Source organism: Chroicocephalus ridibundus, chromosome 7 (genome assembly GCF_963924245.1).
Source record: "Chroicocephalus ridibundus chromosome 7, bChrRid1.1, whole genome shotgun sequence".
Taxonomy (NCBI): Eukaryota; Metazoa; Chordata; class Aves; order Charadriiformes; family Laridae; genus Chroicocephalus; species Chroicocephalus ridibundus.
This window is the reverse complement of record NC_086290.1, coordinates 5,185,470-5,200,947: the sequence shown is the minus strand read 5'-3', so window position 1 is coordinate 5,200,947 and position 15,478 is coordinate 5,185,470. Positions and strand designations below refer to the sequence as shown.

The following is a 15,478-nucleotide window of genomic DNA, read 5'->3' as shown; positions in this document are numbered from 1 at the left end:
CACCGTAGAGGAGAATGGCTTTTGAGATAAGGATAATCTTTTACATAAACTAACTCTTCCAAGGCAGTTTGGATGGGTGAGTGATAAGGACAATAATAAAACTAGAGGCTGACACAGCTGATAGTTATCCTGGTGTTCAAAGATGATCAAGATCTTGCCAGCAAGATAACTCAGCTTCTTCTGGCTAAAATGACATATACGTTGATACATTTTTGTATGAAGCATCCCTAGATTAATGCTCTAATTTTATGTTCTTCAGGTCAACCCAGTAACCATGGAAAGGTCTACAACTTCTGATACTGCCTCTGAAAAGCCTAATCCTTCCCACCACTGTACGGGGGCTGTTCAAATGAGGATCAAAAATGCCAACAGTCACCACGACAGACTGAGCCAGAGCAAATCTATGATTCTGTCCGAGAACATGAAAGTCGCTGAGCCTGTAAGTAAAATACTCCTCATATTTTCTGAGTCTTCCAATTTTTTAAAAACTACGGAATTATCTTAAGTTTGCTTAAGATACTGGTTTCATGATCATTCCTTGCAAGGAGGGATTTAATGGTACTGATACGTTTTTAGGAGTATGGCTAGGCATTGGAATAGCAATTTTCCATCACTGAAAGACAAAATTTGGCTTTGGTGGCCGGGATCATAGCATCTTCTCAGCATTTCAACTCTCAAGTGTTACAGTATTTAAAAATGGCTGCTGTAGAGAATAGTACTTACAGTATCAGATCTATGCCCCGTTTTCTCAAAAGGCAAACATTAAAATCCAGACAAAAGAAAAGAAATGGAAATTACAACTCCGTAAATAAAGGGCAACTTTGTCAATAACAAAAATAAATCTTGCTGTAAGAATGAATGAATTGTGAAAAAGCAGACACTGAAGTTACCTTATTATGTTAATAGTTGACAGAGTTGAGTCATTTTTAATCCATTACCATTTTTTTTTTAAATTAAATAGTTAGTGATGAACTCTGTTGCCAGTTGCGTCCCTGCCCCTGTACTCCTTCTGAGCTACTAAACAAACTGATTGGTATGAGTCTCCCCTGGTTAATTTTCTTCCATAATGGTGGCAACTTGCAGCTGAGGCCATATGATGTTACAAAATTATTTATGCAATGCTAGCCACTTTTTGGACTCCAGATCCATTTTGTTCTCAGAGAATGCAAATGAGCAAAAAAACTCTGTTAGCTAGGGACAGAGTCCCAGGTCTCAGTCACTTCTCACAGCCATGCCAGCCATTAATTTTTTGTTTTGTTGATGTAATGGATTCCTATGAAATATTCAGCTTTCTAACAAAGTTATGAAATAGAGGAAGCCTACAATAACAGCTGTATTTTCTTCCCATTTAAATCCAAAAACAAAATTCAAACTCATTTAGAAATACGTTATTTTAATCATTAATTTCTCTGGTACAGCTTAACTCATTGCACTTTATATTTCCGGAGAGAAAAATCTGTTTAGATCTTAGCAGCTGATAAGATACCCATTTACCTTCCCTTTCAACGATATTGTTTGCCTCAGACACACTGTACGTGCTTCTTCCCTTTTATCTGACGTGAAACGTTCCTCCGTTACAAACCTGAAACGGTGCTTACAGTAATTTACTGGGAATACTATAATGTATTATCAGGAAGAACTGTACCTTTGAAAAAGTTTAAAAGTTAAGTATATTTAATGATGCCTAACATATTTTATTGGCTGTGTTTAACAAAAGGCACTAGGCTGCAGTTGTTTTTGACAAGCATGAAAACATCACAGCATGAGACTGCAAAAGGAATTATGTAGAGAAATTACAAGTGATCCATCTCTCAATGAATTATCCACCTCAATAGCCTGCAGAACTCAGCTACCAATTAACACCTACTTTATTACATGTTGGGATGTACTTAATAACTTTCATGTGTTTATGCACTATTACCTTGACTGATGCCTCTTGTACAATTAGGCATAATTGGCATATCAATATGCAAAAGTTAAAAGGATTAACCCTCTTAAAACTAATGAGCATTTCTGTATCCAGCTGCTAAATGAGACAAAATTAGCATTTTTCACTTTTGGGCAGGATTTTATCATGCAGTTTCTCATTGTTGATATTACCTTGTTACATAACTTTAGTTTTGGGGATAGTATGCTGGACTGTTACAGAGCAAGGGCTCTAAAAAGTTAAATTAGACATAAATATTCGCTGCCGCATTCCAATAACCATAGCAGGTACAATATACGTTCGCTGGCTGAGAGCTGAAAAGTTGCTTTGTGTTACATTTGTTTAGTAGCTAATTATATAAAAGCGGAATTTTACTGAGTATATGTCATTTTACCAAGCAAACTTGGCTCCGACATAATAGATTGAAAGCTTGCCATGCTACTAATTTCCTTTCTATTTCAATTCTTTTCATCTCTTTTCGCCACGCAGAATTTTCTGACTAGATATTGACAGACTGAAAGTGTTCCGGCGTATTTACTTAAATAAGCCTCTTAAAGTTGTTTGCTAACGCCCAAACTAAAAGCGGAATTCCTAGGGATCCAAACGTTTTCAAACACGTGCTTTAAACGCAGGGAGATTCAAGTTAAGAGAGCAGTGAAATATCAGTTGCGGGTATCAATTGCACGCTGGCATATCCGAATCTGTGCAAGTGACTTTTGAAGGATTTAGGGGAAAGTGATGGAGAAGAGTAGGCTCTGGCTCTCCAAGTGTCTTGAAAAACCAGGGTCCAAGTATTACACACACACACGCACGCGCGTAATAATAATAATGATAAGTAATAATCTTGTTTTAAAATTCGTGACGCTCTTTTCCAGTGCACTTATATACACAGTCTTCACTTCTGCATTTGAAGGCACACAGGTCCCTGCTGAAAGACACGTATTACCCATGTGTTAAGCAAAGCTCATTATTTTGTGCTAGAAGGTAAAAAGGATTTATCCTTATCTTTCTATTTGGAAATTTTCGGTTTTCAGCAGTCTGCCGCTGCTTGGATGGTGGATATGATCTGTAAGGTATCCGCTCCTTATGCTTATTTTCTATTTTACATTGAATATTTTTGTCCTATCATGGGAGAGATTTTTCTTTTCAAAAACTAGAAATAGCTAAATAAGGGGCTCCATGGTACTCTTTTGCCACCCATAGTCGACGTGCACCATACCCTATGTTCTATTAATAAATGGGTCAAATCCTCTTTACCCAACTTATGCAAAACCTACTGACTTCAGTGGATTAAGGCAATTGGCATTTGGCACATTTTGAACAATCAATAGAAATATATATTTCTCAAACATATTTGGGGGAAAACAAACAAAAAACCAAACAAAACCTCCAGACAATAAAGGGCAAAACCCAGGCACAAAACGAGAAGATCACTGATGATTTATAGAGAAGAAAATATATAATTTTCTCTAAGGGATTTGTTGTATTCTCAAGCATTTGCTGTGATGCTTGTAAGCACACCTGGGGCTATACTTTTGAAGGTGGACAGATTATTTTCCATAGTGTGACAAAGAAGGATATGCATCGTACATCAGGAGGGCCATATGCACTTGTGCATTTGATAGTAGTAAAGATGCAAATGTGGAATGCGTAAGCTAACCGATGCAAAAACTAAATGTAGGTTCTTGGGGGTTCACGTTATTTATTTACGATGGAAATGCTTGAGCGTTGTGCAAAGGTTGAAATTGATATTAATGTGGAGTTTAAAGAGCACAAATCACAAAGCTGGACGCAGACTGTGGTAAGCAAGGGCTCTTTCTGTGCTTAATGTTAGCGTCTGAACTAGCAATGTAAATGAATATTTGCTATTTTCATCTGTTAAACCCCAGGGAAGTGCATTTTGCTTCATTCAAAACAACTTCAAACAATGAAATGTCTTTTTTTATTGGTGTCTATATTAAGAATTAGAACCTATTTAGACATTCCAAAATGTTAATGTATTAGAGCTTTTTCTGATTAGGTTAAACAAACTGGTAGGTTTATTTATCTCTCTAATACATTATCAGGGAAACGGGAAGAAATCCTCTTTTGTTTCTTACTCCTGTGATCACAGAACACTTGCCAAAGTTATGGCTAGCCAAAAAGACAGAAATAAAATTGCTAAAAATATAAGCCTTCTGTTTAGCAGAGTTTTTGAGCCATATTTTGAAATTGCAGGGCTTGTACATGTTTACTTCAAATCAAGCTTATAGTCAAGTTTGAGGCTTTGTTTGTATAGATTGTCCTGAAGTAGATCCTGATATTTAATTAAAATGACACTAAATCACATTGAATTGATAAGACTTGGCATCTCAAACAAAGGTAATTGCCCGTATTGGTTTTGTACAAAAATAGAGCTGCTTGGAAAATGTGCAGCCAACACAGACTGTCAACTCCATTTATAGATCAATATGTGAAAACCATTGATCAGGCAGGCATGTGTAACAGTAACACTTTGCATTTATTTGTTGTTTTTATACCACGTTAAGGCTTACAGGATTATCGGCTTCCAAAATATTTTGACTTCCTCATAAATATGTTATCTGTTTAATGTTAATTACAAGACAAACTCCAGCCCTCTTTTAGAGTATTTTCGGTTTCATTGCTATGGGTAGTTTTAACTGAAAGTGGATTATTTCAATCTCTGAGAGATCACCAGAGCTTCTTTTATAGTATAGTTTATTTAGGGAAAGTTTTTGAGGATTCCTTTTTTTTTTTTTTTCTTTTCTCAGTTCACTTTTTTTCCTGGAGGAGGAAACCAAATCTTGGCAAAATATTTCTAAAAGCAGAAAACCTTCTCCTGCCCTGTTGTGCACATTTGAGGTGCAAGGGGTAAAAAATATTCTCTTTATTGTGTTCTAATAGTGACTGCCCAGGTTTTATTCTCTGCAAATTTTATTGTCATACACTAGTCCATTGTAGATACACCTACTTTTACCACTGTAAGGAACCAGCTGTGTTCTCTTCAAGGTCTTGCGCAAATCGTATGATAGCACTGGGCCAGCTGTAGGAAAATATATGAGCTTCCCATGACAAGTGTGGGAACTGTTAATAAATGCAAACTTACACCTTGCTTGCCCCAAATATTTCAGGGTAGGTGTGAAAGATTTGATGGAAAGCAGTGAGTCCATAACACGGGTCCAGTTTTACTTCTTGAACATGTATATTGTCCAAAAAAAAAAAAAAAAAAATCACAAGTGAAAAAAAAAAAATAATCTGCTGAGTACCATTAGTCGTTCTCGTTTCTAGTGCAGGAAAATGAGAAATGAAGTGTGTCATATGTCCCCTCGCTGTGTTCAAACTGGTTTTGTGCTTTCAAAACCTAGATGTGCTCTCTGGGGTGTGCCGTGCTTGCAGACTGCCTCGTTCGGCCCCTGACTCCAGTTTTTCATCCGTTTCAGTACGTGTCTCCCTTGCTCCCCACCTGAGGAGCCGCTCCGGCTCCAGGCCCTCAGCCTCCGCTGGCCACGGCTGCCGGGTGCACCCCTACCTGCTCATGGGTGTCCTTCATACCGTAAACTCCTTTGACTTGGAGGCTGAAAGTAGAATATTAATGCACGAGAATATTTCAGGGCTCAGTTTACCTTCAATAAGCAACTTTTCTCAAGGGAGCGATGAAGTTGCCTCCCAACCCTTTTTCAGGATCGGCATCTAGTGTGCAAGCATTTTTCCAGGCTCAGAATAAGCCTTTTGTTTTTCTGAATAATTTTTTTTCCCTTTTTTTTTTTTTTCCTATATATGCCCTGTGAGAAGGTATTCTTTATTGTATATTTGTATTCTAGCACTTCAACTGAAATAATCTTGGCTAAAAAGGAAGAAGTTAATTTTATTGTTAAACTCCCCATTTATTTCTCCTCCAAACACTTTCACTGTACCATTTCAGCTGCGTAGCTTGATAGGCAGCATCATAATGAGATCATAGAAAAAAGAAATAACCAGCACCTATTTCTTCTTAAAAGCGAGGATAAATTCATTTCAAGCTCTATTAAGGGAGGGGTGAATGTGACTGGTTTGGCTTCCTTGTTAAACCAAACTGAAGTTCAGACGAGATATTATGAGTCGGAATTGCTGATTTTGACTTTTACTCAGTGTGACAGAAGGGTAGGAAAAAAGGTTCAAAAACCTCCAGGTTTTTTTTTTAAATTTTTTTTTTTTTTTCAATCTTACATTATCTCACGCTGTGAAAATCTTTACTCTATTTACCAAGCACAAATTAGTCTTGCCAAAGGTTCTGAAAGTTTGCTACTTCAGCTTAGATCCGAAAACTTCAAAGAGAGATGCAACTCTACAAATTAGTGTATGTGCCCTGCCATGGCTATTTTAACTTGAACTTAACTGCATTCGTTTATAATTTAGTACTGATTGAACGCTGCCATAAACGTACACGGGATGCATTTTTTAAAGTTAGTCCTCTGATTACTAATTTGAATAAAAAACTCTAACCTTGTTAGCATCTGGACTTATTTCCATAATAACAACCCCTTCAGAACCTACAAAGTAATGAATAATTGACAACAAATGAAATGTTTTGATAGTTGTCGGCACAAAGCATGTTTAATGTTTTGTGTTGCTTCCTAGCTAATTATGTAGATGACACATTTGTCAGACCTTGACTGCCATTAGAAACGTGTTTCCAGAGGGGAGAAAAACAGGCTATTCATAGAGTAATTAACTAGAATGCTCAATGACCTGTGAGAGATTCAAATGGCTGCCAGTTCAGACATTGTTTTGTTACAGAAGCAGAGGGGTAATTAAAATTCCAAATTACAGTGCTATGATGAAGCATTTGTTTGTTGACAGTATACTCTTACTCTAGTTTGTTAATTCTTTTTTAAATTGCTTCTAATCCATTTTATAGCTTTAGGAGTTCCGTCTTTGAATTTACTGACAACTAATATTATGGTAAATTGTTCTTCGGCAGAGTACCGCGGGCTTGGCAGTTTCATGGGAGCACAAGGTGGGTGGGATAGAATCGCTGTTCTTTCCCTAAACTGACATACCATGTGCTGTCATCGAGACGCGGCTAACGCGGCACATCTTGTGAAATGATATGTTCATAATTCTGCGTTAGGGAAGATGTCTAGTTAGGGGAGGAAATGGTTCAGATAAAGTAATAATAATCAAACAAATTGAGGAAGGTGTCCTGAAACGTTAGAGGAAAAGCCCTGATATGGTTGGGGTGAGGATGACCGTGGGTTAGGTAAGCACTTTGGGAAGCCGACGTCTGCTCCATAACGGAGAATTGGAGGACAATCCTCTGCACGAAGAAATCAAGCACAAAATATGAAGAATGGGGTATTTCATAAGCCTCGCCTGTATCTTTGCCAATGCCCTTTGCAGGCAGTAATGGACATGACAGGCTAAGACGTCCTTTTCCGTACAAATGGGCGCTCTTTGCAAGTCCAAAGTGTTAAAGTTCTCTAAACAATGAATTAAATGCAAGCCCGGGCGAAATATTTATTTACTTTGCCAAAAGTGAGAATATGGTTTTGTTAAAGAGATCTGACAGAAGTAACATGGTGTTTGATGCAGGAGAGCTGACAGCGGCATGGAGTGAGCGCTGATTATCCTGAAGACACTGTCAGCTAGGATTGATTTCCACTTTCTCCGTTTATGTAACGGTTCCTGTAATACAGCTGACCCCAAATCACGTTACCTTGTCATTTCTCTGCATGGATCAAGAAGAGATGAGCTGAAAATAGCTAGGCACTGACCTTGAACTTGCCAGAGAAGTGAGAAGTGACAGCGGGGGATTTTCAGCGTGCGGTCCCCGCACAAAGGCGCGGGCGCTGCTCTGCAGTTGCAGCAGCACAAGGGGGCAGAGCAGCATTAGAGATTACAGGTGAAGCAGCTGATGCTACAGAAGCACAAGCCTATGCCAAATGGCTTGGCTTTTCATTTTTTTCCCCTTTTCTTTTTTTTTTTTTGTTTTTTTTTGTTTTCTTTAGAAATTGGGGAGACGCTGGCTAGAAGAGCTGCCGACTCCAAAACGACGTTCCCATCATCCGTCGCTTGAAAGTACAATTATTTGAAGCGATGCTTAATATTGAAATGCCTTCCTAACTGAATGCATTGCTAGGAAGTTTTGCACCCTCTCTATGAATATCTCCCCATCGTTTTCCTAGCATCTAGTGAAAGAGTGAAACATTTGCATTATCTTTGAAAGAGCTGTCTACAGTTTGGGGGATCAATGCATTCCTCAAAGCCTGCAAGTCTTTTTGAGTTTCATAGAAAACATGGTGTAAATATTTGAAAAATATTTTTAAGCTGATAGGACAAACTAAAAAAGACTAAAAAAAATTAAAGAGCTGTTTTTTGGTTTGTTTTTGGTTTTGGTTTTGGTTTTCCTTCAGCTGTGGCGTTTCTCTGTATTGCAATGTATATCTTGAAGGAAAAACCAAGAAAATGTGGTTGTGAAAATGTTATTTAATTTACCATCTAAAACCCGTGCTCCACTTCTTTTGTTTCATATTTTCCTTTCAGCTGTGCTTGCCTCTTAACAGCCCTTTTTGTCTCAGTAAACTGTGGAGACATGAGACGCCAGCGCTGGCTCTTCTCAAGGAGCTGGATCTGGTGTTTTGGGGTGTCACCTCTTGGTGCAAGGTCTTGGGGCACGACCAGAAACCCCGTACTCAGCCTGTAAGATGCCTGGCCAGACTTCCCACCTTCATTTGGTGACATCAAGGCATTGTGTGCCTGCTGGAAAGGCGTTGACGGGCAGTCCAGCCCAGACCTTGTTCTTCTGCCTATCCAGTTGGTGGGTCCCTTAAAATGTGATCCTTTCCCTCAAGGGAACATCGGATGCTGTGATGCAGGGTGTCAGTCTAGTGCTGAACCTACTGTTCACTCACCTCGTTAGGTATCTTTGGAAAAGGAAAATATTATAACATTTATATAAAATAATATAACATTATTTTTTTTCAACCAATGAATCTCTTTTTTTCTTCAAGACACTTAGGGAAGTAAACCATGGTTTTCCAAACTGATAGAAAAGCAGATAAAGAAACATTCAGAAAAATATATTCTAGGGTGGTGTTAGTAGTTCTTCAGCAAACACAGGGAAATGCAAGGGGTAAATACGTGTTTCTTCTTCTGAAATTATTTGGTTTACTGTCATCTATGGGATACCAGTGGAACCTTATGGTGATAGCAATTTTTGGCCACATCACTCGAGATGATCACGTCTTGAACACGTCTTGTTTCAGAGCAGGGTAGAGCTGTAGACTGAGGTTACCTTTTCTTAGTGGTAACTGGTGACTAGGGCTGCGTAACCAACAAGAGTTTAGAATGAAAAAGGGAAAAAAGACCTCTCCTTTCACTCTTTCTGTCAAAAATGTGCAAACCTGATGAATTTGATATTTAATGCAGTGAATTGTAACAACTCCAAATATTTCTCCCCTTTGTATTAGCTTGTTCAAAGCCAAAGGACAATCATGGGGTTGAATCAAGTGCTTGTAGCTCAAAACTTGCTTGTGCCAAAACTGCAAAATGAAGCCTTTGAGTGTCCTGATAAGGAAACTGAGCAGCCTAAGAAAACTTAGACATGAGGTTTTAGCTAAACAGAACCCCCTGAATAGTATTATTTTCTGTAATTTAACGTCAAATTCAAATTTATATGATCTCAGTTCTTTTGTATCATCATCATCATTATTTCACAGTCCGTTCCACACATCCTTGTGTTTTTTGCTAGTAGGAAAAAACTTATTTCCTGCATCTGTTCTGAATGTGCTTCTCAGGCTTCTAATTTTTCTGCTGTTTTATCTTGTAAACAATGGCATTCAAATATATAGACATGTTAATGACACTGAAATTACTACCCTGATGCTAAATGTTCCAAGACACTGTAAAGCTACACCTCTTTGCTTCAGGAGTGTGATAGCAACATATCGTGATGCTAGAGAGAGAACATTTTATATATGTAATATTTCACTTGGCTTCCATGATAGCCTTCTGTTGTGTTTGTTTATTGCGGAGAAGGAGCTGGCCTGGAATTTGCCATGTTTCCCTTGGTCCCAGCTTGGGCATTGGCCTGCCAAGACATTTTTAGTCCTTTCTTCTGTTTCTCTACCTGTAAAATGGGACTGAGGACGATGCGCGTCTCCTTTGAACACATTACAGAGTCTGGCTCAGAGCTGGGTCGACTGTTATGTTTCAATCATGCTCATTACGTAGATAATTCTGTTCTCATCATATTAACTCTATTAATTGAAATGGAATTATTCCACAATTATGCTAGTGTAACTGAGAGGGAAACTTGGCCCCAGGTCCTGTACATTTTCCTTATCTATATTCTCCGTGCTTGACTATTTCACTATTTTTCATCAAAAAGAGTCTTGTTTTGGCTTCATCATTAATCAGTTCTGTTCCCTTGATTCTATACCCACGTGCTTTTTAGCGGCATTGGGTTTCTCTGAGGGCTTTCATGTTTTATAGTGTGTATTTCAAAAAGTACGCTTAAAAGTATTGTTTAAAAGAGTCTCTTTGGCAATATGTGTCAGTGCACACCGTGACAAGGAACATAAGCTGTGGAATTATATTCCTTTTACGCTATCTTTATTAAGTACTGCATTACGGCTAAATTGTGGCATCTAACACGTTTCCTTTCAAAATGCCATAAGATTTGAAACATGTAGGTACTGAAACTGAGATGATATCAAACTTCCCGTAGCCAGTCTTGGGCACCTGACCTGCATAGTTTCCCACAGGGGAAAAGTAAGCTCCATTTCTTTAAATTTCCAATGAGAAGGGACATGTGTCTCCTTGCATTGACTTACATTATATCACATCATGTGACACAGAGTGACCCGATGCAACATGACAGGAGAGGTAAAGAACCAGGGCTTGTGGTTGGGGTTTTGTTTTTTTTATTTGTTTTATTACTGCAGTGAAATAATTGCGCTACCGACGCAATGAAACGGGGGGTCAAATTATTTTGTGCGCACCCTAAATACATGTGCTATTGCACAACGTACGGACACGCTTACTAAATGTTGTTTAATGCACTGAGAAGAGGTTTTAAGAGACAGTGGAGTGTCCTTGTTAGGCAACGTGCCTATTCTTAGACAAATAGTTGACAGCAGCATTCTCCTGCCCTAAATCAGATCAAATTCCCTTTGAAGTCAGCTTTTTCTTTTTTTTTTTTTTTTCGCAGAAGCAATAAGTGCAGGATCCGATCCAGTCACGTTAACTTGGTAACATTTCGTTTTCTGTTGGATTTCTTGTTTGGTGAGGTTTGTAGCCTTAATGGAAACAGGTGTTGATCGTCTGTGATTTTGTGTTTCTGGGTGGGCACCCATAGGCACACTGCGGTTTCACAGCCATGGCAAGACCGGAATTGAAACCTTCTCCTTGAAAGGGCCCAAGACCCTCCACCTTGAGAGGAAGAAGGAGCTTCATTTTTCCGTCTACGGCCTGTGGGGGGGAAAAAAAAAAATAATATTTTTCTTTGCATTTCAGAGACCAATGCTGCTAATTTAAGTTTGTTACTTCGGGACAGTACAGAACAAGCCTAAACTTTAGAAACAGTTACGTTTTTCTTTTCATGGTTATCGAGTATCTGAGCTGCCACGTATGCTGAGAGTTACAGTAAAACGTTGCATTTAAGAGTACAGCCAAAACCCAAATAGAGCAAAAAGCGTCCTATCCTTTCTAATCTCTGAATCTTCCCCCAGTTTTGGAATCAAATTTGAAAGACTGTGAAATACCTTATCCCATTTTCCCTTACTTCCCCCCACCCCTCCCCAGAGCTCTGCAAGAAAGATTGTTTTCCCGGATATTTCATCCATGGCCAGAACTGGAAGCGCTGCAGCTGTGATGAGCGAATCTGTTCTCATGACATCTCTAGCCCCAAGGCAGGTAGAAAAACCCAGACAAGCTTCCAAACTTTTGTGTGTTTATTTGGACCAAACCCGGGGTTTGGACCGACTGAGCTTCACATCAGCGGTTCTGTCATCCTTAAGAGCTCGTTCTTCTTGATGGTGGTCCTGAAGTCAGACTCTTGCTTTATAACCTCATTAAGCAAAAAAAACCCCCAATGTTTAAAAATTAAAGTGCCAGGTGCCAACTCTTTTCAGTAGTTGGCTACTTCAACTTTGAGCTTTCCATTTTTTATCAGCCAATGATAAACTGAAAATTCAGTGTTCCCAGTTTAGATCTTTCTCAAAATTAAAGTGTAAATCTAAAGTGGCCACCTGTAAGCACTAAAACCTGAAGACATTTGGACACAAGTTAAACAAATTGTTTAAAAAACTGCCAATTGGTTGCATCAGATTTTAAGAATAACTTGGCAGGGAAGATCCAAAATTTGTATTTTAACATTTTCAGGCCCGATTTTCTTATTTTTTGAGGGGAAATTTTTTATTTTTTTAAATCAAGAAATTGAAGAGCTGGGGAAATAAATAACATGACTGTAGATAAACTGTCGCGGAAGAATAAGGGTGATACCCCCCACGAAAAATCTCAAAAGCATAGGAAAGGTTGGGGCAATGGGCCGGTGGCTGTGAAAAGCACAGAACAAATAGGGAGCTGAAGGATTTGGAGGCAGGTGGGGTGGAGGAAATGGGGTGGGAAAGGGGAATTTGCTGCAGCTGTGGGTCCTGGCTGGAGGAAGGGTCACGCTCTTGGTGTGCAGAGTTGGTGCTTTACTGGCAGCCGGGGGAAGAAGCTCCTCATCTCTTCTGTGTTTTAGCTGAAAGCCACGCAGTGCACATCCAGGTAGGTGTGCACTTCTACATATGGTGGTTTGTAGAAAATCTTTAATTGCACTGAACTTGGCTGAAGCTCCTAATTCTCCAGGCTTGTGGGTTGTGTGATTTTTTTGCGATGCTCTAAACAAGAGAGACGTCCTAGTGAGCACATTAGGTGCTCAGGCACCACCAGTTCCTTAAAAACCGCCAACGTTTCCCAAGAATTTCTTTGGGGTTTATTTTTTTTTTTTTTTCCCTTCTTCATGTAAACTCTTTCATGGTTTTATGGCAGATGAGCCAGATTACATGAAAGTTTACCTTTAAAATACTTCCCATTTTTCACGCGGTTTCCTCACCTAGAAAATCCCAACGCAGCCACTGCTAATGTTTGATAAGATTTGTACCTGGTAGATTCTAAATTACATTAATGCATAAAGCCGGCGATGCCAGGCTCCCTATTGTTACAGTTATTAAAGCTGTAACTGAAATGATATCTTTCATATTGATCTTCAGCTAGCAGCTCTTATCCAGAAGCTTTGTTTCACATTAAAGACGCTAATGATTGTCTCCACAAAATGAGCAGCTTAATAGTTAGAAAAAGTTAAATGGGAAAAAGGAAAAAAACTTTGATAGCCACCTTTGATAGCTCTTCATTCCAACATCTCTCATAGCCACAAAGTGCAAGCCAAGCATTAATAGACCTTTTAATAAAATGACTTAAAAGAAATCAATGGGATTTCTCACAAAGCCTAATTTACAGCAAGATATATTATTTAAATGTTTGTATTCCTTCTGAACAGCTCGTGTCCTCCCGTAGCTGCCAGAGTTTTTCCCGGAATTTCTCAGGGTATCCTCCTAACGCTTTTATTTTTAGGGGTCTGGCTTTGATTTATTACCTTATTGAAAGGGTTTTTTTAAAATGGAGAAAATATAAGTCCTGTACTCTTCCAAGGCTGGCAGAGTTTCCTGTTGACGTAGGGACAACAGGAAAGAGTCTATCTGTGGGGCGGGGGGGGCCCGTCTAGTTAGAGATATATATATACACACACACATATGTAAACACACACACATAAATATATATATATATAAACTAAGAGCCTTTCTGAGTAGTCACTGGTACTTTGGTTCCCTCGTGGACTATAGGAAATGCCTCTCTCCTTACCTTCAGGCGAAAATGGCATATCTTATATGTGCTTTTATATCTCCAACTGCAACTGTGATAAATGTATCTGCAAGACCCGAGGCTTTGACTTAGGTGGGAGTTTGCAGGTGAAGAGAAAACTATTGGACTTGCTTTTTTTTTCCTGGGACTTTTGGGAGGGTTTTCTGTTAGTTTTTAGTTTGTTTGCTTGTTTTGGCTTAGGGTGAAGAGCAGCTGCTGGATTTCTTTTTGTGTTTAACTAGATACTTTTTTTTTTTTTTTCTTCCTCATTTTTGGCTTTGGCAGACAGAATGCAACATAGGTGCTTTCCATGATTTCATGTAGTACAAGCAGAGAAATATGTGATATTTTTATGATCTCTGAGTATATTTATTGTACTTGACATGTGATGTGTGTCTATTTAAAGACTGATATCAAAGGGAAGGACTACTTTTTTTTTTTTTTTTGATGACCAGCAGCAGACCAACAAACTGTTATATACAAATTCTTTGGGAAACCCAGGTCATATTTATTATTTTACATAAATAGAGGTAAAGTATTTTGGCAAAGGAGAAAATGAGGTATCAAACTAATTTGTGCTACTATGGACTGCATTTCAAAAGAGATGATACCCTACGTGTTCACTGCGGGATGGCTTTTCTCTGGTAAACTCTAGTCGATCCGCAGTAAAGATTAAGGCAAATACTTCATACATTAAACGTCCATGTAAAAAGCCAAGGGGGTGCAAAGAGAAAGGGAAGGGAAAGGAAAGACGATCATGTTGAAGGAAAAAAACCCAAACCAACCAACCACCACAAAACAATCACGGAAAGGAGTGGACTACGCAGGGGTCCACAGCCACAAAACAGCGTTTCCCTCATCTCTCAATATTCAGCCCTTACTCCTGCTGCGTTTTTCCCAGGCTCTGGTGGAATAGCCGGGATTAAGCTAATGCAGAGACGTGTTTTGGCCGCTTATTATTTATTACAATTTTAGTTCCAGGTTTCAAAAACAATTAGGGAAACTGCTTAATAGGAAAATGACTCTAATTACTTGTTAATTGAGGTTATCTGCTTCACATTATTCAAAACGTAAATTGTGTTGACACTTGTACCCAGATATGATTACTTAATAAACAGACTGAAGATACATCATGAATGGACGCACCCCCAAAAAAGAGGCATTTTATTTTTCAACTCCGGTTTGCTCATCGGAAAAATGTTAAAAAATACATATTTATGATTTACGTGAAGCTCATGTTATAGCATGTTATTTCAAAACCATAAATTATATGCTTGAAATAGTGGAAAGGTGAAGTGTTGACATTTAAAAGTGAAGGCGTTTATTAAGCTTACACATAATATGTTCAGGTAAGGTTTACACACAATAAGAAACAGGGTGGCATGAAGTGTGGTGTTACCTCCTGAATAAATAATTTAGCTGATAAATTAAGTATCTGGATCCAAATAAAATACCAGTGTTAAATATTTGTCTTATTAGTATTTGCTCTTGCATTTGATTTTGGAGATCTACAGAAGGAGGAAGAGTGCTATTTTTTGAAAGATAAACTCATTTGTGTATAAGAAACACAGGCTTCTCAACACGATTATATTTTTTAGAACAAGGTAATTCTATAGTGTAAGAACAAAAACAAAGTCTCTCTTTCCCTTACACAGTAGTGTGCTC

At 38.5% G+C, this 15,478-nt stretch overlaps 1 protein-coding gene across 3 annotated transcripts in view; it reads left to right on the top strand.

Annotated features, from left to right (window-relative positions):
• ARHGAP15 (Rho GTPase activating protein 15) overlaps positions 1 to 15,478 on the top strand; it is a 339,525-nt gene that overhangs the window by 16,880 nt on the left and 307,167 nt on the right. For all 3 annotated transcript variants that reach the window (XM_063340777.1, XM_063340778.1, XM_063340776.1), the window contains one exon: positions 260 to 439. In XM_063340777.1, coding sequence (XP_063196847.1) covers positions 275 to 439 — 165 coding nt within the window. In that variant the 5' untranslated portion in view covers positions 260 to 274. The remainder of the gene's footprint in view (positions 1 to 259; positions 440 to 15,478) is intronic.